This window comes from Paramisgurnus dabryanus, chromosome 13 (assembly GCF_030506205.2).
Source record: "Paramisgurnus dabryanus chromosome 13, PD_genome_1.1, whole genome shotgun sequence".
Lineage (NCBI taxonomy): Eukaryota > Metazoa > Chordata > Actinopteri > Cypriniformes > Cobitidae > Paramisgurnus > Paramisgurnus dabryanus.
The window spans coordinates 9,344,828-9,366,909 of record NC_133349.1 but is presented as its reverse complement, the minus strand read 5'-3'; the positions used below and the strand labels follow the sequence as shown (position 1 = coordinate 9,366,909).

The window sequence follows — 22,082 nt, the reverse complement described above, 5'->3', positions numbered from 1 at the left end:
TGTGCAAATTCATCTTGCAGTATATGAAATGCAATTTATTACAAATAAAAAACATTTTTTAAGAGGTTGCAATATTTGTGCTTTTAAAGGTCTGCATAGTAATGGCAAACTAATGTGACTGGTGCAAGAAATACACCTTGTGACCTCCCCATAATGCAAAGTTTGACAGTAATATTCACTTTGGCAGGCAGGTATGTGTTGCTTGTTATTGCTGTACAGTAAATCACTGTAACAAGGTAATGACCACTCCATCATCTCTCCCCTGCCATAGCATCTCGCCCTCAAAGTGCACAAACCCTTGCTTGCGTGCACGCAGCAGAACTCCCACTACTTTATTAGAAATCGTAACGTAGTGTTCGAAAAGTGCATCAAAACGCACAGCGGGCCTGCCATCCTCTCCATTCACCCCAATGTCTCTGATCACCTGGCAGAGCTCTGTGACCTCTCTGCTAATGTGAGTGTGGGCATCTTTCCCTCTCTGCTCTGTTTTGGAGCCTTCTAAAGGCTTGCCGTAGCCCTCCTGTCCTCGCTGGATGCCAGGAGGTACCACCCTGCCGTTGCTAAAGGGGTTGTGTTTCTGGTTTTCACAGTGATCGTTAGACCACTTCTGCCAGTTCTCTGTTAGACCTTTGACAGACACGGTGCAGGTCTCAGAGCTATCATTAGCGCACTGCGCAGGCGCAACTTTCGTCTCCATGGTGACCTTTGGTTCACAGCGCAGCTTTAGCTTTCAGCATGTTTACCTGTTGGCACAACAACACGGGCTCTGAATGAGAAGGTAGCATGTCGTTAATAACACAGGGCCTGAACTTACACACGAGGCTGACCTCATGTAAACAATACTAGGTTATGAATTTAAATTAGCATAGTGATAAAAAGACAGAAAAACTAAGTTTATAATTATAGATCTGAATATACCCTTTATGCAAATAATAAATATATAAATATACATGCATGAGATTGTTACTGTACACTAAATGTAAAATGTGTATAAATCCCATTAATTACTTAACGTCTCGATATTGTAATATATTCCAACTAAGGTTAAGTTACAATTTACCCTGCTTGCTTGCTACCTTATTTTGGGAATTAAATTTGAATTTAAGAATGTAGTTAAAATTTAACAGACATTCGCAAATTAATTGCGGAGTAGCGAAGGCAGAATAAAAAGCAATGAAAAAATAATTTTGAGAAATTAAAATATTTGCATATTAAACAGAAAATCAACGAGTTTTTATCACATGTACTTTTCCTGGTGTCTTTTCTTTACGATTTAAACACTTTAACAAAGTTGACATCAAAACCCAAATACGTTTGTGTACTGATACTGTACTAATAAAACCTTACCCCGCTTGTTTGTCCTATTGGCGACGGTTGTTATGCAGCAACAGCGACGCAAGTTGTAGAGCGAATTTTTTTCTGGCATCTGACAGTGAGTGACGGGTAAACTAACCAATGAGAGCAGCGAATCGTGTGACGTCCGTTCTGATGAACCAATAACTGTTGAGATTTCATCCCTGTAGGTAATGGGCATGTAAATAAGATTACAACATGTAAATAAGATTATATGATATTATAATGTGACACTAATACTGCAGACAACTCGGATTTGGGATATTTTAAAACCGGAAATAACGTGTGAATTAAGTAACATTAAAATATTTAATAACATTAATGTTACAAATTATTTAGTAACATCAAAACATTTGAATTGTTTGGTAACTTCAAAAGAGTGCCGGTCCAGACATCATTTCCGGGTTGAGGTGGGAAATATCTTAAATCCGAGATTCTCAGAAAGTACCACGTTCACCAATAAGAGTAAATCCAGATTAATACGCCTTTCTTTTTTAACCACATTTGCAATTGTTCTTTTTACGGGAAATTAAAAGTATAAACTTTAATCCTTTTATGGGATTGTCAGGCGATCTACGAACGGGATGCCTAAAGGAACCATCGTTAACAGTTTGTTCTCGCCGGGAGATTTTAAACGTTACACACAAACATGGCGCTACCCGGTAGACGGGCGTGCAAACAATTTTTACTTCATCTTGCACATGATAACGTGGATTTTAGATTACCGGTACAAATTGTATACTTGTATATCCAAACCTTAAGTTTGCTATTTTATGCGGGGAATGTCTCTGTGCTGTCAGACTGTCCAGACAGTTGATTAAATCAATCCAGATATTGTTTACATTGTTACATAGTAATTATTTCATCTGTTAATAACAATTATTTTACTTCAAATATTTAACAGGAAATAAAATCATTGTTATCTCTAAGGAACAGGCCGTTTGATACATCTGAAACATTCAAAGAAAAGGTAATGTCAAAATTGTATTTATTTTAATGTCCATAAAACATTGACATGATTAATGTTTAGTTGCTTTCAGACGCTCTTAACAGTTTAACATTTCTTTGTCAGTCTCCATTTTGGCAATTAAATGGCTTATTGGAAGATGACATACGCAGCGTCATGTCAAGAACAGTTTGTGCCAAGTAGGTTAAAGTGTTTAATGCTTGAGTCTGACTCTGCTTGTATTTGAAAAGGTCAATGATTTGCTTGGCTTTCTTTATATAAAATTAAATTTTAATTTTAATTTCTAGGTCGGCTTTTGAACTTTGGGGTCATGGTAAAACAACATCCGACCTGAAGGCATCATTGTTAGAGTATCCAACAGAAAACATGGTTTGTTGTTCAATTAATTGTGGTCAATATAAATCACCCTTATATGTCTTCCTAATAGTAATTGTTTTTTCTACATAGGCTCCATATTTACAGCAAAATTTAACATATAAGATCAACGTCTACACTTTCAACAAGACATTAGTGTTTCAGGACAGAATCAAGAAGATTGATGTAAGTATTGTGTCGTGTTTGACAACAAATATTGTATTATTGCTTCTGTGACATTCTATTTATAGTTATATCCTATTAATAGCCGGCATTTTGTTAGAGAAATGCATTATTCATTTTGTCTAAAAGATTTGAAAGGTGTGCATTTTTAATTTCTAAGCATTTTATCAATATAGTTTGATTTAGTATAGATTCCTGAACATAGGTCCAGTAAAAAGTTAATCTTTTACAGAGATCTTTTATTCTTTATCTTATGATTTTTTTCTTCATTGTTGCCACAGGCTCTAGACTTTCTACCTTTTAAAGGGAAGGTCAATTTGAAGGATCCTGATCACATATTTTGTTTGCTTGAAGATTATGGCTCTGATCCAAACAACATCCCAGATGAGCCTTTCCATATGTATTTTGGGAGATGGGTGAGTTGTAATGTATTGATCCATGCATGCAAATGCAAAAAAAAAAACTAAAAAAATTTTTTTATTTGTTGTGTAGCTCCCCATTATACACTTTTATACCATCCCACATCGAAGTATGAATTTGATATTATATTGGAAATTGCTGCAAAAAGCTTGTCAGTTATATGAAGATTTATTTTACTGTCACACACTGCATGATCATTGTATTATTTATTTTCCCCACTTATCTTAAATGAATTGATAATCACTGTGCAAAATACATTTAAGCCATGTTTATATATTTGGAGTGAGTAACTATATTAAGAAATCCTATTAAAATCTGTGCTTTAAAAATTACAAAAATAAAAAAATGTAAAATAACATACTGTGTCTCAGATTGCAGATGGTCAGAGAGACCTAATCCGCTCTTACAGTGTGAAGAAGAGACACTTCATTGGGAACACTAGTATGGATGCCGGGCTTTCTTTTATCATGGCCAATCATGCCAGAGTGAAGGCTGGTGATCTGGTTTATGATCCTTTTGTTGGAACGGGTGAGTAATGTATATGCATGCACATATATGAACAGGATTCCTTTCTATTTAAATGCACCTAGTCAGACAGGCTTGCATGTATGTGAAAACCAGTCTGAAATTTCATGATCTAATAATGAGATTTAGATTTTAACCATTCATTTTGACATGTCTCAGTCAATTTTAAACATATCAAGGTTATATTTTCACTGAATGTGAGTATAATTTTATGTACAAAGCACTAAGTCACAAGGGATGACTTGGGCTGGGTTTTCACAGGCAGGTTCACATACTTAAAAAAAATTGTTTCCAAAACTGTTTCTGTGATATGTTCATCACTCCAAGTAAATCTTAGTATTTTGCCGTACATTTCCCTAATGTGCTGCATGCAAGAAAGGTTGTTTTCAGTCATCTTACCATATGTTTGTTCGTCACTGTCATATTGCAGAACCACGGTTCAATCTGATTGATAGAAGCTGCAGACTGCGCACATATGCGAGCAGTGAAGCGATATGATGCTGTGTCATTCTGTTTGCAAACTGATAGTTTCAGCTAAAATCTGGTTGGATGAGCCACATTTAAAGCTGTCATACACATTTGTGATCATACCTTCAGTTAAATTCTATATTAATGCACCCATTATTTATTTATTTTGTTTGTTACGTTGCAACTTGCTTTGTAATCTTGAATTGCCTGCAGTTAGACTTACGAACTATATCACTTTTTGTAAAAAAACACTTTCTCCTCTATTAATATGTACGAAAAGGTTTAAGCTTTAGATTTTTACTTAAAAGTGAACATGGGGTCTCTATGCCTGTATCAAACATTCTGCGTTTAGTTTCATCCTGACTGTCTCCCATATGTTTGTAGCCTGACTTAACAGTTATGTGAGATTTATGGGGGCGGAATAGAAATTTCACACTTCACCTAAATATTATGTTTATTGAACATTGATTTAAGATGGTACCTATGAAAGTCTCATAACCAAAATGTAAAGCTACCTTTTAGTGTCTTTAACATTTGACAACACTTTAGATGTATCATCTGAAGCAGGTGTTTGTGTCTTGTTTTGACTGAAATGAGCTCTGACAGCTTGTCTAAGTGATTGAAGATGTGTATTATCATCTTCTGTTTCTCATTCTCACTTAACCCAAACCAGGAGCCGACATCTACAGGAGCTTCTCTTAGGGCTCATGGAATATAGTATTTTTGTCTTGTTTTTAGTAGAAATATCTAAAAATTATTAAATCAAGATGTATTTTCTTGATGAGCAAAATGATCTAAGAAAATAATACTAGTTTTTTAGACAAAAAATATACACAATTTAAGTGAATTTGTGCTTAAAACAAGCAAAAATATCTGCCAATGGGGTGAGAAAATGTTACTTGAATTAAGTGTTTAAGAAAAAAGAAATCTTATTTCACAATTTTTTTTTCACCCGATTGGCAGATATTTTTGCTTGTTTTAATCACAAATTCACTTAAATTGTATATTATTTGTCTTAAAACTAGACTTTTTTTACTTAGGTCATTTTGCTCATCAAGAAAAAGCATCTTGATTTAAGAATGTTTAGATATTTCTACTGAAAACAAGACAAAAATACTAAGTAAGAAAGTAATTTTTGCATTGTAAAATATAATACCACAGAATTTGCATATTTCACTGTTCAAATTCGGCCCACTTTTTCACTTCTATTTCATTTTGAAATTACTGCTTTTTATTGTCATCAGTCATGTAGGAATGCTGGCTTTTAGAACAGTTGGGGCGCAATTTTTAGAGCCATATGTTATCCGTTTATTTTCCCAAAATGTTCTGGATTCCGTTTTAATGGTTAAAGGGCACATATTATGCAAAATCTACTTTTACAAGGTGTTTGGACATAAATGTGGGTTGGTAGTCTGTGAACACAACAATCCTAAACTGTATGTGTAAACCAAAGCTTGTTTTGATTCTCTTGTTATTGTGACATCACAAAAACAAACCCTCACTGGTTAATTTTACCCATAAGCTTTCTAAATGTGTTTGTTAGCCCATTGTAGCACTATGCAGCTAAAAAATAATATTGTCTTTGACTATATTCACATGAATCAGATCTATTTTTAACCAAAAGCTCTCTCTTGGTAAGGGAGTGAGCAGCTGTAACTCATTTGCATTTAAAGGTGCAGTGCTTTTTTTCTAGGCACACCTGAGGCTTATATTGCATTTGGTAAAAATGGGCACAATAAGTGCCACTTAAATTTTAATTCATCAATCAAAAAGCTCTTTCAAAATCTTATTTTATCCTAGAGAAAAAATTTTTTAACCTCACACAGAGCAATAAAAGAAAACTATAATAAGGCTGTTGAACAGCCCATGTTAACGTACAGAACCTACATAAAACTCGAGTCTGCATATTATGGTTATCATATGGTTTATGTAAATGTGTGTGTTCTTGTTGAGAAAAAACAAACATATTTACATGCTCATCTGTCTGAGAAATGTCTTTCTTCTGTTTTTGGACATTTCTGTCATTTTATTTGTCAGTATATGAAACCATGGTGCAGAACTGGCAATTGTAAATGAGTTAGTATGCAGTTTGAACATTATTTCATCTAAATCGAAGAAAAAATAGGGCCTTAAATTTACCCCTCCGTCTCTCTCTTAGACCCAGGCTCACTGTAAATGGGTTTGTAGCGTGCCTGGCTTCATCAGAAGTCTGTGCCTTTACAACTTTTGCTGTGTGTTTTCTGAGAGATCTGCCAGCCAGATGTGCAAGTTTACTGCCAGTTTGAGTCGAATGATCCTTTGGATGGCTGGAAATCTTTATAAGCTGTAGTTTTAGAGCTAGAGAGAAAGTGTTAGGCAGTTAATAAGATCTGTAATCTGCAAAAATGCTTTGACTGCTTATTTTCTTTTCCTTAATGGTGAAGCGTGTCACTTCTGCGCCACCGACGGCAATAAATGCAATTGTAAAAATAACAGATTGGCAATTAAAAATTTTAACGTCTCGCAAACCAATATTGGCACCTTAAACTCACCCCATTGGTTCAGATAATGATGTTTTGAATGTGCCACAATATACTTATGATGTATATGAACTTATGAAGTATTTAAACACTTTATCTTTAAATTCAACTTTCTGCTCTTTCACCTTTCTAATGTTCATGTCCTTGATTTTATTTTCCAGGAAGTTTACTTGTAGCATGTTCGCACTTTGGGGCGTATGTATGTGGGACAGACATCGATTATAACACTATTCATGGAATTGGTAAGGATTTGTTTTAAACACAAGCATGTTTCATCTCAGCTCAATTTGAAGAGTATGGCACTATTGTTCCAAGTATCTAAATCTTGACCATTAGGTTTTTACCTGATGTGTATTTATTCAGTGTTGTCCACCTGTAAACGCTTTAAACGGTTGCAGGAAAAGCCAGCAGGAAGAATCAGAAATGGAGAGGTCCAGATGAGAACATCCGAGCAAACCTGAGGCAGTACGGCGCTGAGAGTCTGTACGTGGACGTCATGGTGTCTGACGCTTCTAAACCTTCCTGGAGAAAAGATGCATTGTTTGATGCCATCATCACAGACCGTATGTTTTTTTTTTAATGAGAAAATGACTTTAGTGAAGGAAAAGTGTGTCAATTTTCACTCTTAAAGGGGCCATGACATGAAAATCTGACTTTTTCCATGTTTAAGTGCTATGATTGGGTCCCTAGTGATGCTATCAACCTAGAAAATTTGAAAAAGATCAACCCAGTAACTTAGTTTTGGTAAACCATTCTCTGCAAGCACATGAAAAAATAGGTCGTTGAAATTTGGCTCTCCTTATGATGTCATAAGGAGCTCTTATTATAATAATCCAACCACAGCACTGCCATTTAGTGCAGAGAGAAAATAATTCACAGAACAATTGAGTTTCAATTTCAACAAACCACCATCATTGTGATCAGTGTTTGCACTTGATCTGCACATGTGCATTTTAGAGGACACACCCAAAACGGCACATTTTTGCACACACCTACAAAGTGGCAATTTTGACATGCTATAATAAATTATTTATATGGTATTTTGAGCTAAAACTTCACACATGTGCTCTGGGGACACCAAAGATGTATTTGACATCTTAAAAAAGTCCTGTGACATGGGCCCTTTAAATTGTAGTGTAATCGGTAGAAAGACAATTTTAGTTAGCATGTCGTAGCCCTACTAAAACCATTGAGTTTCCTGCTGAACTGCAGCTAAAACCAGCCAACCAGCTTAGGCTTGTGTAGCAGACTGGTTTTAGATGGGCTTTGACCAGGCTGGAAGACCTGCTTTGCCAGAATGGAAGGACCAGCGTAAGGGGCGATTCACTTTTCGCCTTTTTTGCACGCTCAAGTTCGTTATTTCAAATGTAGGCGCGCGGTATGCGTGCTCATAATGGAAGCGATGCGCACGCGGTGCAACCGCGCTCGTTTTTCCAGGCGTGTCCGCACCGCATCGGGTTAAAACATTTCAAAATTCTTAAATGCCACAAGCGAACAACAGGTCATGTGACAATAAACCCACAGGCGGTCGCGTTTTCTGCGCGGATTTAGACGCGATATGTGAACGGCCCCTAAACCAGCTACATCCACTTTAAACAGGCTTAAAGACCGGGCAAGCTGGACAAACCTCCAGCCTGGTCAAAAAAAAAATGTCAAACACCCAAAAACCAGAGACCAGCTAAAACCAGTCCACCAGCTTAGGCTAGTTTTAGCTGTTTTTCATATAGGGTTCAGGACAGGACAATTCCAACAATGGGAATGTCTGGAAATCATCATCATTTTATATTCTGGTTCCTTCTGCTAGTGACAGATCTTACACTTCACCTTTATAAAGACGCATCACATTTTTCTCGCCCGCTCTTTTCTCCTTTGAGTTGGTGTTGTGTGTAGCTAAATCTAAAATATGTTTTTTTCTCTCTCTCTCTCTCTCTCTTGTACAGCTCCATATGGCATTCGTGAGTCAACTAGAAGAACAGGATCCCATAAAGACATCATCAGACCTCCTGACGATTTGTAAGCCCATCACCTTTCTGCACCTGTGCTTTAATGTATCCAATGCAGATGTGCTCTTTTCATTTGATGTCAGAACTACAACTGTACAGATTTCCAGCCATCCAAACGATCCAGATGCTGCCTAGCTAATAGCAAACAAAAATGAATTTTGATTGAGAGAAAATAAATTATTATATTGAATATTGGTTTTGTCTAAATTTATATGCATTATTGCTAGACAATGAGTTTAGATGTTGAGTTTAATTCCAGACTAAGTAAGCACTTAAGTTTATTTTTAAAACGCAGGTGGGTGATTCTCACGAAATCCAGATTTAGAAGGTGTCCAGCATCAGATTTTTTTTGCACATATAAAATTAAGGTCTGAACTTACTATAACTATTATTTTTAGAGGATTTAAAAAATATTTCCTATAGAATTATTTACATTTTTTAGATTATCATTATCAAAAATTATCATTACTGCAACATGATATTATATTAAATATATGCATTTACAAACTTATGTTTCGGTAATGAGAACTAAAAAGTTGTCTAGGTACTATGACAAACAAAATTTCAACTTTTATCTGGAGAGAAAAAATAAGAACTGCTTACCTGGTAGCCATCTTGAGTGTCACAGTCAATTATGTCCCTTCCAACTATTATTTTTTTAAATGTTAGTTCCTTGAGGGCTTAAACAATGATTGAAAATTGTTGCGTAGGTTGAGAAAATTTGGTCTTGGACACATTTATATTCCTTATTATTGTCTATATATTTACCAATGATCACCAAACACCACATGTTTTTTTACTGTAAATGTTTATAGTATAACAATGCACTGAAGCTTTTTATTTTTTAGATTTTTTAATTATAAATATTCCCATGCCAAAGAACCCAAATCCAGTCATGGACACATTGCAGTAATGAAAATGTTCCCCTTATATTTGGAAAAACTACAAAATTGGTTTGTATGATTTCACTTGAAATCATGTGCAAAATAGTTCATGAAAAGATGTTTGTAACTGTATGCTTCTTATTTTGAAACTCTTACTTTGCATTTACTTTTTTTTATCAAAATGTTTCATGACACCTCATAAGTCTAATTTCGCGAGAATCACCCTGATGCTCTTCTTTCTGTTAAATCGTTGTTTCATATTTTTACACAGCGCTGGAGAAAACCATGTCCCGGTTTCAATGGCATATCACTTGAGTGACATATTCGCCGACCTCTTGAATTTTGCAGCCTGCCATTTGGTTTTGGGCGGGCGTCTCGTCTACTGGCTTCCAGTCTACAGACCAGAGTAAGTCAATCAAAAAAAGAATTAGTTAAATTTCTTATTTATCCAATGTTCACTATATTGGCCATGTTTACTGTTGAAGACACCAACAATGTGCTTCTGATCCTGGATCTAGCCAAAATGCAATCCCCCCTGCAAATGTGCAATAAACCGTCACTAGAGGGCCACCTTGCACCTTCTTTTGTGAGACAAGTAGGCTTAAAGCATATCAGTAGCTCAAGCCCCTTATTCAGTGGTGTTAAACCTGCTCGGGCATGCTGACCTGAGGTCAGGCCATCAGTAGAGCAGGTGTGAAGCCGTGGGGCTTTTCCACTGACCACAAACAGCCATGTACACAGATCATGCTATTCACTGATTACAGGGAGTGGGATAGAGGAGATATCTGTTATGTGTGATCTTCAGATTTACCAGGATTTACCTCACCTTTGTCTCAGTCATATAAGCACCATCAACAGATTTTTCCTAGTACAGTTATGGGATTGCTGACGCAAAATAATTTATTTAGCTTACATCGTCTTTATTCAAAGGATTGAATGACAAATCAAAAAAAATCTTGTATCAGATGTCAGGAAAATGCTCTCTAGTCTAGATCTGTGGCTAGCTATGTTATCAGTTATCAATGTAAGGTGTTTTTTTACTCTTCTTTGCAGGGGTTTGATTGGCAGCTTTTTTTTTTAAATAATATTTGGTGTTGAAGTAGCTTATTATAGCTGCTGAAGTAGGGTTGACACCAGCTCATAGTATCAAATTGGTCTACTTTACATTACATATATGCATTTGGCAGATGCTTTATCCAAAGCGACTTACAGTGACTTCAATCTATAAATTGTTTTATTAGTATCCCAGTGAACATGCATCGAACCCATGAATTTTACATTGCTTACGCAATGCTCATCCAATTTCTGCAGAAATATTCCACCTGGTGTTTTTGAGTTTTGCAGCATTAATCTTTGTATCAATTACAAGACTTGACGGTTAAGAGCAAGATTTCACTTAAGTGTTTTCACTTAACAAAGTAATAATAAACTCCTGAGCTTGGTACCCAAACAGAAGGCATGGTTTCCAAAGTGTGGTTCTCGAATCCCTGGTGGTTCATGAGGTAATCACAGGGGGGTTCGTGAGTTGATCAAAATAAAACAATTAACGGTGCATTGTTTAACTTTAAGAACGGGCCACAGTCATGCCGAGTTTAGCGCCAACTCTATTTGAAGAGTTTGGTTCCAAAACGCTATAAATTCATTTTGACTAATTTCGGTAAAAATGTGTTTTCTATACCAAGAAAGTGACAAGATGAAAACCACTATTTTCTGTTACAAACTTTCACATAGCATCTTTAGGTTATAAAAACATAAAAAATAAATTAAAGATTTATTATAAAAACGGATTATTTTTTCCACAAAATGCAATAAAGTTTTTTTATCAAAATGCTATAAATCCATTGAATCAATATATAAATGTGCATTCATCTTTGCCATGTTATTTTCATTTAGTTGACTAGTGGTATACACTGATTAAAAAATAAACATTATTGGCATTAACCAAAACACTTACTTTGTCATATTAATAACACTGTCATTGCTGCGGTTATACTTGGGACGTCGTCGCTGAACTTTTTTGACAGCGATCAGATGTAAAATGTTTCGGTCCTGCTCGATTTTAGCTTCAAGTAAAATAATGGAACGTTTTTCATAAGATCACCTGGGGTCATCTGGGGTGTTAGCATGACAGAAGCTTGATGCTGTCAGGAGAACAAGCAACAGACGGCATTTTTCCATCTCCCAAGTGCCTCTCACGTAAATTATTTGATTTTGATGGCTTACGTTTCTTCCCCGTCACAGAAAACCACCACAGGTTTAGCAATGCCTTTAAAGTATTACTTTGTTTTTGTTTGTTTGTTGATCACGAAGTACAAAGTAGATGAGAAAAACCGTGTGTATTCAACGCACCGCCATTGTTGTTTACAATGTGTGGAATGGTGCGCTGTGATTTGTTGAGCAGATTTATTGCATTCTGCAGAGAAGGAGGACTGGCGTTTATCGCGTTTTGGGAAAAAGGGAGAAAAGATGACAGAAGAATGTGGCGGATATCGGATTTTGTGTAAAATTAAGAATTTACTTTTTAATGACTATTAATTATTCAAATATTAACTTAAAATTTCAGAGGGTAATAATTTTGGTCAAGGAGGTTTGGCTGACTAAAAAAAATTTAAATACCTGCCGTAAAGGGGAAGTTTTACTCAAAAATGAAAAGCAATTTGTAACAGCTTGAGGATGAGTACATAATGATAAATTTTCATTTTTGGGTGAACTATCTCTTAAATGGTAGAAAGGTGACATTGGCGTCTGCTATCTCTTTAGTCGATGCACAGGGTCGGTCATTGTGTCTGCTGTAACTCACCAGAAGTCGCATAGATGTCAGTGTGTTTTTTAAGACCACACATGGTGAAGTATCTATTTTCTGGAAGACTGGCCTGTCGTTCTATTTCTAAACGCTCCTCCCATCTTTTCTATCTCATCTTTAGATTAGACTCTGTGACCCTACTGTAAATATCCAGCCGTATTGCACACCAATATGCAAACAAAACAAATTGAGGAGAACCTCATATTGGCCTCAGTTTCGAAGGCCACGTTTATCGAATAATGTATACTTTATTGTAGGCGTCATCGTTGTGTTAAGAAGCTGTTGGAGTGTGTGTGTGTGTGTCCAAAGGAAATGTTTTATCCATCTTTTTGAACTGTTTTGTCACCACTGCCCATCACCGCAAGCAGAAGAATAATCCATTTCAGATGGTACGACTGGCGTTGGGTGAAAGCAGACATGAGCATAATCCACATGGGACCGTTAGTCAATAGTAGTAGCAATGTAATCTCTCCATTCTGACTCATTGCATATTCCAAAATATGATTCCATCATGTGATTTCTCTTGACCGTGTACTCCGGAGAGTCCTTTCCTGGAACGCTAAGATTTGTTAGACATTTCTCCAAGGTGACAGCAGAAGCTCCATGTAAACAGTGCGATGGAGAATATGTACGCTTCGTATGCCCCCTTGTTTTGCTCTGTCAGGCCTGTTGAAAAGAAGGCACGTAATTTATGATTTGTTTGAAACGCAGCTAACTGTGTGTGCTCAGCGGTTTGTGGATGAGTGGGTTTGTGTGGATCACGTTCGGCTACAGCTAGCTGCCCCCGGACGATTTTTTTGCAGCCATTTTCGAGCCATATTTACATAATGGTCTGAAAAATGAAGGGAGTTGGAGCGTGCGACCGTGTCTGTCAGCGAGTAAACGTTTAACAGCCCACCAGCCCAACTCCCTGCTGAATTAATGGCCCTACCAACTCTTTAAGGCCTCTGGGAACAGCATATAGTTTGGACTTTCTCAGTGGTTGTGAGGCTCTTGTGGGCTTGGCAGTGACTGGTGAGCTTCATGTGAAACTACAATACGCAGGTGTTAAAGGTTAACTTAGCCGAGTTCACATGCATCCCAACAACTTGTTTATCTTCTTGAAATGATTCTGTTTTCATTTGTGACCCTGCCTGTAAAATGTAGTCTAAAGTTTCATAATCTAACTATGAGATTTGGAGCATCAAAGTTTGATTTCAGTCATTGTTGGCCTTACTCGGTCAATATTAAAGATATCAAGGTTATATTTTCATACAATGGAAAAACAGTAAATCACAAAAAAATGGCCTTTGAGCTGGGTTTTCACAGACTGGGTCATATTTTGGCAAGCTTTGCATTATTTAACTCTTTCCCCGCCATTGACGAGTTAACTCATCAATGAAAAGAAAGGGCTTCTCTGCCAATGACGAATTTTTCCGGCAATCCGTATTTCCGCTATTATCCACCAGGTGGCTTATAAAACCTGGAAGAAACCCCTTAGGGCAAACAGTTCAAACTTTGTGTATGTTTTGATCATCGCACTGAATCGGATCTTTATCAAAAATCCTCCACAGTAATGCAATTATCTCAGCTTTTTGCTCAAATGTTTGTATTTTCGAAAGAAAACTATCCATATTTGAGAGGTTATAAAAAGAGAACAAATGAAGGTAGGACGAAACATGTTTTTTTTTAAAGCAGAGTGTCTCTTCTTTTATTTGATATATTGTATGTTTATATATTTAAAGAAGAACATTTTGGAAGGAATTTAACTTTTGTTGTGGAAATCATAAAAATTGCTGGGGCTTTTTGGCAACTTTTTTTAAAAACGCTGGCGGGGAAAGAGTTTTTTACTCTATAGTGCCATCTCTGTTTGAACATTAAATTGCAATTTACTTAATACACTTATTTGCAAGTGGGTTGAAGTCAATGATGTTAAATTGATATTTCCCAAGAAATCCAGCCCAACAGCACCACTTACTTGGTGTACTTGCTTAAAAACTGAATTTTGTTAACTCTTTCCCCACCATTGAATCTCATCAATTAAAAGAGAACGCTTCCCTGCCAATGGCGAGTTTTTACGGCAATCCATATTTCTGCTGTTATCCACTAGGTGGCGCTCTTACCCAACTTATAAAACACTGAAGCATCCACGGTTTTAAAAACAGTTAAAACTCTGTGTGTTTTGATCATCATTCTGAATCTGATCTCTATCAAAAGATCTTTACAAAAATGCAATTATCTCAGCTTTTTGCTCAAAATGTTGTATTTTTGAAGAAACCTACTCATATTTGAGAGGTGATAAAAGAGAACAAATGAAGATAGGATAAAGGGTTTTGTTCTTTCATTTAATATATTTTCTGTTTATTATTTAAGGAAGAACATTTTCTGGAAGGCATTAAACCTTTGTGAAAATCATAAAAAAATGCTTGTGCTGGCTGGCTATTTTTTTAAACCGCTGGCGAGGAAAGTGTTAAATTTACAGATAGCAACGCATGGATTCACCTTAACCTGGCTTAAGTTTCTGTGTGTTTGCTGTGTCCTACAGGTACTGTGAAGAGATGGTCCCGCTTCATCCATGTCTTACTCTCGTCAGCAACTGCGAACAGACTCTGTCCAGCCACACTTCAAGAAGACTGATCACTATGGAAAAGACCAAAGAGCCTGAGGTGGGTCATTAGCCTCTTTCACACAGTAATTTCAGTAAATTACCATGAATTTACCAGGATGAATTTACCAATAAATACAAAAATGTGCTGTTTACACAAGCAGCGACGTTCCGTCATTTTACCAGTAGGACATCATTCACACATCAGTATCAAAATACTGGTAAACACGGAGAGAAAGCGGAAGTTACCTGTGGCGTGGCGAGTTCAGTGTTGTATTTGTAAACAATTGAGGGTTATGACTTCATATCCACGGTCTGTATTTTGTTGTTTACATCTGTGGGAAACGTTGACGGTTGCGAAGTTGCTCATAACCAAACAACATTGCATTAGGCGAAGTCGAACTGATCCTGCGGCTTAACTCTTTCGCCGCCATTGACGAGATATCTCGTCAATTAAGAGAAATGCTTCCCCGCCAATGACAAGATTTTCCGTCTTTCCGCAACACCGCTATTATTCACCAGGTGGCGCACTTCCGCAACTTATACAACCCGGAAGTAGCGCCTCACGTGAAAGAGAAAGAACTCCGTGTATGTTTTAAAGATCGCTCTGCATCTGATCTCTATCAAAAGTCCTTCGCAAAAATGGAATTATCTAAGCTTTTTGCTCAAAATTGGGTGTTTTTGAAGAAACTTACCCATGTTTGAGAGGTGATTACAAGAGAACTAATGAAGGTAGGATGGAACAGTTTTTTTTTTTTGTTTGAAAGCAGAGGGTCTGTTCTTTCCAGTAAATTACCAGTAAAGACTGTATGTGTGAAAGGGTCTATTGTCTTAGTTTGCCCATGATTTGGATAGATATAAGCATGTAAGAAAGTAAAGGCCTTTTGGCATGATTTGCTTTGTCTTTTGCCACCGCACCAGTAGAGCAAATATTAATGCTATAATGCATCTTACCTTTGTGTTTGCCTTCACATTTTCATTGTTCACAGTTCCCAAATTCCTTCTACCCAGCCACCTTGTCAAATGAATGGTTTAACCAAAAATGAAAATTACCCCATAATTTACTCTTCTTTATGCCACACTTGTTGTATATGACTTTCTTACTGCATGTTTTGTCATGACACGTACGACAACTGACTAGTTGAGACTACGAGACACACCAGGCTGTCCACTAAAATTAGTCGCTGTCGCCTTTTTTTACCCGATTCACCACGTTAAAGATGTAGTTTGACTACAATACAATACTACAATACTAATTTCTCGCTAGAAATGCAATTAAAATGTGTAAAAAGTGAAAATATACATTTATTTACACTAAATTGGTGCTCCAGTCGCTTCCTTGGCCGCCATTTTATTTTTTCGAACTCGACCACTGTTGTCATGTCGTTTTTACGTCAGTAAAGGAGGTGACAAAGGGTCACATGGATATTAACGTCATTGATAGGAGACTGCACTGCCCCGTGTCAATGTTTTGAATGGAAATTTTCTCACGATTTACAAGTAGTTGAAAACATTACAGATATTGATAGTAATCAGCTGGACAAAATATATAACACTGGCCTAGTGGTTTTTGGACATTTTACTGCAAATATCTTACAAATTGCACCTTTAAATCAGCGGTGGCGCTCGTTTGGGAGTTTGGTCATTCTTATTGGCTGTTCAGCATGACCAAGCAGTCCACACAGAGAAAAACAGAAGCAACAAAGCAAGCAAATGTCAAAGCGGGATGCACAAAACACTAATCTAATATTTTTCCATCCATTTGGTGTGACAAGCCTTTGAACCCAGATGCAGCCAATGTGAGCTGACCCTGTAGTGTGTTCTACTTCGGTTTAGAGTGTCCGTTTGGTGTGTCCCTACCTTTTTTTCTCTTACAAACGTATTGTTTTGCTTCAGAAGACTTGTATCACCCAGTGGAGTCATATGGGTTGCTTTTTTTGACGATAATAAGTGGACACCATTCAGTGGATTACAAAGCTAAGAAGATCCAAGCAGTGGCGGCCGGTGACTTCTTTTTTTCGAGGCGCTCGATGCAAAGTTCGTCACAACATGTATGTAGCCCGTCTTGTGTGTTGTTTGTAATTTCAAAATATGTGTTCTGCGCGACGAGCGATCCTATGTGCATCACATGTTTTGTCAAAATAAGTGCCTGCTGCAGACGCGTCTAAAGGGTTTATGATAAAAGAGACTCTCTCGTTTGCCAGATACTCGCATAATCTCATGCGTAATCAGACTTTACTGTTAAGGGAGTGTCTTGCGTGTATTTTGTGAACGTGAGCGTCTCTTTTATCATAAACAGTTTTGACGCGTGTGCAGCAGGTACTTATTTTTTACAAAACACGTGATGCACATGGTTCACATGACGCAACAAACACCTATTTTGAAAACACGAGCAACACACGTGACACTCCAAACACTTTTTTTGAATTTTCGCCCCTCGGATGAGCAGTCACGGGCCGCCACTGGAGCCAAGATATTTTTTAATAAGGAGGTCATGGGCACCTAGGATGACATTTAAGGTGAGTAAATTATGGGCTAGTTTTCATTTTTGGGTGATTTTTTTTATTTTTGTATTGCTCCTCTGTGATGCTGCATGTGGTCCTTAAATGTCTCAGTGTGAAGCTGTGATGAACCACTGACATTTCGTTTACGTCTGCTCATAAGATGTGCTTGATTTATGTTAACTTTTGACGTGTGCTCCTGAATACGCTTAATGCAATTGCGTCCTGCTCTGCGTTCATGCTTCCACGTTGAATAATCCCACCATCTGGCTGCGGTCGACTCACACTTTTACCCTGCTTTAATGACTTAATCGCACTGTGTATGGAAAATAATCCATCTTTGGATTTGACAACCGCTTCAAAACCCCAAATTGTTCCCATAAAATCCTTCGCGAAACACGCACATGCATATCCGTGCTGACTGGCATGTGTCTGACTGGCACATTTCCCAATGTTGAAGTAGTTTTGATCTTGGCATTGGATCTTTCAGCGCAGTATTGGAGCTCTCTGCCAAACTTTACTCCAGCAGTAGCGAAAGAAACAACATCCAAATGCTCTCAATCTCAAATTCATTTTTATTGACTGCTATGTCAGATTGTTCAACGATGCTTTTCATGTGGATTATGAATTTAGGCGCACAGGTTATGTTTCAGAATAGGGGCGTTATTAAAAGTAATATCTAGTATACTTTTATACAACAGAACCCTTCGGAGCTTAGCATTAGTCTAGTGCTGTCAAACAACCTTAAGTTCAGGGTTTCTCTATCCGTTCCTAGTAGCACAAGGGTCTATCGCTGTGTTTTGTGTGGCCTGTGTTGCGTAAGCCACTTGTCTCTCCTTTTGGTGCGATAGGCGAGTTACATTGTTAACTAGGGGCCGACGCGTGTGACCTCAACAGCGTCCTGGCTGACTGGCAGAAGGGAGTGGATAATGGAAGGTGCCGGTGATGGTTTGCAGGCGCTGGGCTGGAATCATCACGTTTAGCTTGCAGTCTTTCTGTCACCTCATTAGGGTGCAGGGCAGTGTGCTTCTCTCCTGCCCTCAAGCAGGTCCTGTTTAAGAACCTGGCTTCAACTCTAAACGGCGAAATCTGACGGACTTAACACTCTGCTATCTGTCATTAGGCACTTGACTTTGAGTTTGTAAAGGGAATGGCCCAGCGTCTGTCTGTATCTGTCTATCTGTATGTTGTTATAGTGCGTCTTTGTTTTTCATTAAGGTCTTTATATCTGGAAAACATTTTTGTGCGATCTCTTAGCCTGTAAACCTGATGGAATTAAACTTTAACTCCAGTCACCATTTAGTGCAAGTGAATGGAAAGAGCGAGCAGTGCAGCCCTATTCAATTTCTTTTCAATGAAAGTGGGAATATACAAGTTTTTTTCAATATTTTTTTTCTCTTAGTAGGCTCTCTTGACAGAAATGCAATGTGCATACCTATAATATAAGTGGTGTTACCTGAGAAATAGCCGTTTTTGTACATACGTCGCAGGTCTATATGGAAGTCGGAAGCCATGTTTCTACAGTAGCCCTAAATGGACAAACTGTGTTCTATAGAGTTTCCTCCCTACGTTGTCTCAGATGACGACGACATGTTTGTCCTGTGGCAGCTACTGTAGCTTTTCTTTGCGTTTTGAAATTGAGGTTGGTTGCAATTCACAATTCCGCTAAAAACAACATTTTACACCTTTAAACAAACATCAGGTCAGGGCTAATTTAAAGATTTGTTTAAAAAGATAGTTGAAGGGATAGTTCACCCAAAAATGAAAATTCTGTAATCATTTACTCACTTTCATGTTGATACAAACCTGTATATATTCGTTTGTTCTGATAAACACAAAGGTTGTTTATTTTTAGGTTATTATAAAGGTTATTATAAAGAAATGTTTAAAAATGATTGTAACAAAACCAATCAGAAGCCCCATTGGCATCCATAGTAGTGATGCGCAGGTCGGGTTTTTTCCAACTCGTGGGTCCCACTTTTATGAAATATTTGGACCACCCCAACGTGCCCTGCACCACTGTATCTATTTTTACAACCCGCAACCATTAAAATAGGCATACTAGGCATTTGTAATGTAAATGAAAAGAGGCTTTATTTCAGCCTAAAAGTGCTTGGAAAAACCCATTAGATTACATCGCAACATATGCTTATGAACCACAGAAACCAGCATGTTCATATTAATAACAAGATAGGATAATGATATGTAAGGGATAATGTAGAGGCAGCCGGTAGTTATTGGGAAATAAGCCCCGACAGTGTGATCAGGACCCGACGCGAAGCGGAGGGTCTTGTATCACACTGAAGGGGCTTATTTCCCGATAACTACCGGCTGCCTCTACATTATTCCGCTTATTACACGGCTCCTTGCCACATAAGAAAAAAACTGGACATGAATATGAATTTGAAACATTTTATTGGCATATTTGTTTTAAATTAAAAATTTTATCCTTCCGCGAAACTTTGCACAGATGCATAAAATGATCGTAATACCTTATTAAGATCCTCTGCTTCATACTTGTCTGTCTCCATTTTTTCTCTTTTAGCCAGTCTTTGAGAAGTTTTAATGCCCATTCTGTATTTTTTTGTGTGTTGGCTTCGTAGCTGTCATGCTCTATTTTGTCAAGTTCAGTCTCAGTAAGCTCTCTGTGTCTTGTCGTTGTTCGTTCTTCTATCCACTGTTTAAATGTTTTTTTTTCCGTACATGTTAAAATTAATGTCAAAATGTTGTGGTTGTCCAGTGTTTGTCACAAGATGGCGACAAACAGTAATCTTTATTGGCGCGGAGCAATTTAAATAGTTCAAGTAGTACCGACTATGCATTATTATTTTGGAGCGGTTATTATTTGAAAAGAACGAACCTGCAAATGTCTCAACTGACCAATCAGAATCAAGCATTCCAGAGAGCCGTGTAATAAATTTTTTTAACATTTACAAAGCAGCGCTTATATTAACTATTCACAAATTCCCGATCTTAATTTATCCTACTCCTCCCTCGGGGATAGCAAGTTACGGCGCGCAAGTTACGGCGCGCAAGTTACGGCGCGCAAGTTACGGCGCGCAAGTTACGGCGCGCAAGTTACGGCGCGCAAGTTACGGCGCGCAAGTTACGGCGCGCAAGTTACGGCGCGCAAGTTACGGCGCGCAAGTTACGGCGCGCAAGTTACGGCGCGCAAGTTACGGCGCGCAAGTTACGGCGCGCAAGTTACGGCGCGCAAGTTACGGCGCGCAAGTTACGGCGCGCAAGTTACGCCTCTATGTATTTTAACCTTATCAAAGAACCTAATAAAATTTAAAAATGTATATTTCCAAATATTTAATATAGGCTTTAGGGAACATGTTTTTTTGTTTGTTTTGTTTTCAATGACGTGCCTCAACCTGCCCCGCAATAAAATTACAATATCTTTACCCGACTCGCTGGTTACCTATGGGGCTTGCGGGTTATGAGATGACCCGCGCATCACTAATGCATAGTATTCTTTTTCCTACTATGGAAGTCAATGGGGTGTCTGATCGGTTTGGTTACAAATATTCCTCACAATTGTGTTAATCAAAACTTTATATAGGTTAAACTGAAATTTATATAGGTTTGTAACAATGCAGAGTGAGTAAACGATGACAGAATTTTCATTTTTGGACAAACTTTCCCTTTAAGTCCTCTAGGGTAAAATACTGTTTGTCAATTAAAGGCGAAAATTACCTAAAAATGACTTAAAACTTGCTTTCTTCTTACAGGAGTCGGACAAACTAGCACATCTTGCAGACCCCAGCTTCACACCATACCAGGGTCACAATTCCTTCAGAGAGAAATACTTCAGTGGTCTCACCAAGAAGAATGGAAGAGAGCAAAAAACGGCTCACAAAGATTAGATGGCAAAAAAAGATGAAACCTTTTCGGTTATTATTTTATTTATGCCTTTGTTTATACATTTTATCGTTTTTATATCATTTTATCAATTTGTAAGTGTCTTCTAGCACTGCAATGTGATTTCAATAAAAGCGTTTGCTTAATCATTTGTCAACACTTGTCTTGTTATCTTGCTCTGCCTGCAGGGAGCCGTAGAGAATTTATTGCTCCATTAGCATTATGTGTTGGAGATTAATTGGCGATGAGGATTAAAGCCATAACTGTAACACTGAGTGGTTGTGAAGAGGTAAGTTGTAAGGCTGTAATCTAATGTGCACTTGCAAAGGAAGATGGACTACCGGCCTGCTATCTAAAGTCTGTGAAGATTTTACACAAGGGCAGTTAGACATCTGACTAATGAGTCTCTCTCTTAGACTTAAATTCACCTCAAAGACGGTCATCTTGAAGGCTTTAGTTCAACATAAATAAGATCCTAAGAAAATAAAGAGGATTTGAGAATATGTTTAACATGAAATGGTAAATTGGTTGATACGTTAATTTCTATTAGGACTGCCCTGTAAAATTTTACCTCGATTATGAGTTTACTGAAACTGAATCGTAAATCGGAAACTTGCATGTTAAATTTTTTTTTTTTCATAAATCTCATTTGCT

At 37.5% G+C, this 22,082-nt stretch overlaps 2 protein-coding genes across 4 annotated transcripts; one reads left to right on the top strand and one right to left on the bottom strand.

Moving 5' to 3' along the window:
• Positions 1-205: 205 nt before the first annotated feature.
• Positions 206-1,518, bottom strand: LOC135717755 (actin-binding Rho-activating protein). The gene is given in 2 exon segments (XM_065239933.2): positions 206-743; positions 1,348-1,518. A coding segment is annotated over 1 exon segment (492 nt). The 5' UTR covers positions 698-743; positions 1,348-1,518.
• Positions 1,519-1,961: 443 nt separating this feature from the next.
• trmt11 (tRNA methyltransferase 11 homolog) lies at positions 1,962-21,798 on the top strand. Of its 3 annotated transcripts, XM_065298564.2 has the most exons (14): positions 1,962-2,080; positions 2,258-2,323; positions 2,426-2,499; positions 2,608-2,689; positions 2,768-2,860; positions 3,139-3,273; positions 3,649-3,805; positions 6,951-7,031; positions 7,188-7,352; positions 8,730-8,802; positions 9,948-10,082; positions 15,004-15,124; positions 21,299-21,460; positions 21,617-21,798. In XM_065298564.2, the coding sequence occupies exons 1-13, from the start codon at positions 2,003-2,005 to the stop codon at positions 21,431-21,433; spliced, it is 1,395 nt and encodes a 464-aa protein (XP_065154636.1). In that variant the 5' UTR covers positions 1,962-2,002; the 3' UTR covers positions 21,434-21,460; positions 21,617-21,798. The 3 variants fall into 3 exon arrangements, with proteins under 3 accessions (XP_065154636.1, XP_065154635.1, XP_073667817.1); XM_065298563.1 differs by lacking the exon at positions 21,617-21,798 and having other exon boundaries at positions 21,299-21,585; XM_073811716.1 differs by lacking the exons at positions 2,426-2,499; positions 21,617-21,798 and having other exon boundaries at positions 2,022-2,080; positions 21,299-21,585.
• The last annotated feature ends 284 nt before the right edge of the window (positions 21,799-22,082 follow it).

Bases quoted from the DNA above. Each gene is read 5' to 3' on its own strand.
- trmt11 (XM_065298564.2), top strand. From the start codon at position 2,003: ATGGCGCTACCCGGTAGACGGGCGTGCAAACAATTTTTACTTCATCTT. The intron at 3,274-3,648 runs GTGAGTTGTAAT...ACTGTGTCTCAG, and splicing joins ATATGTATTTTGGGAGATGG to ATTGCAGATGGTCAGAGAGA. The intron at 15,125-21,298 runs GTGGGTCATTAG...TTCTTCTTACAG, and splicing joins AAAAGACCAAAGAGCCTGAG to GAGTCGGACAAACTAGCACA.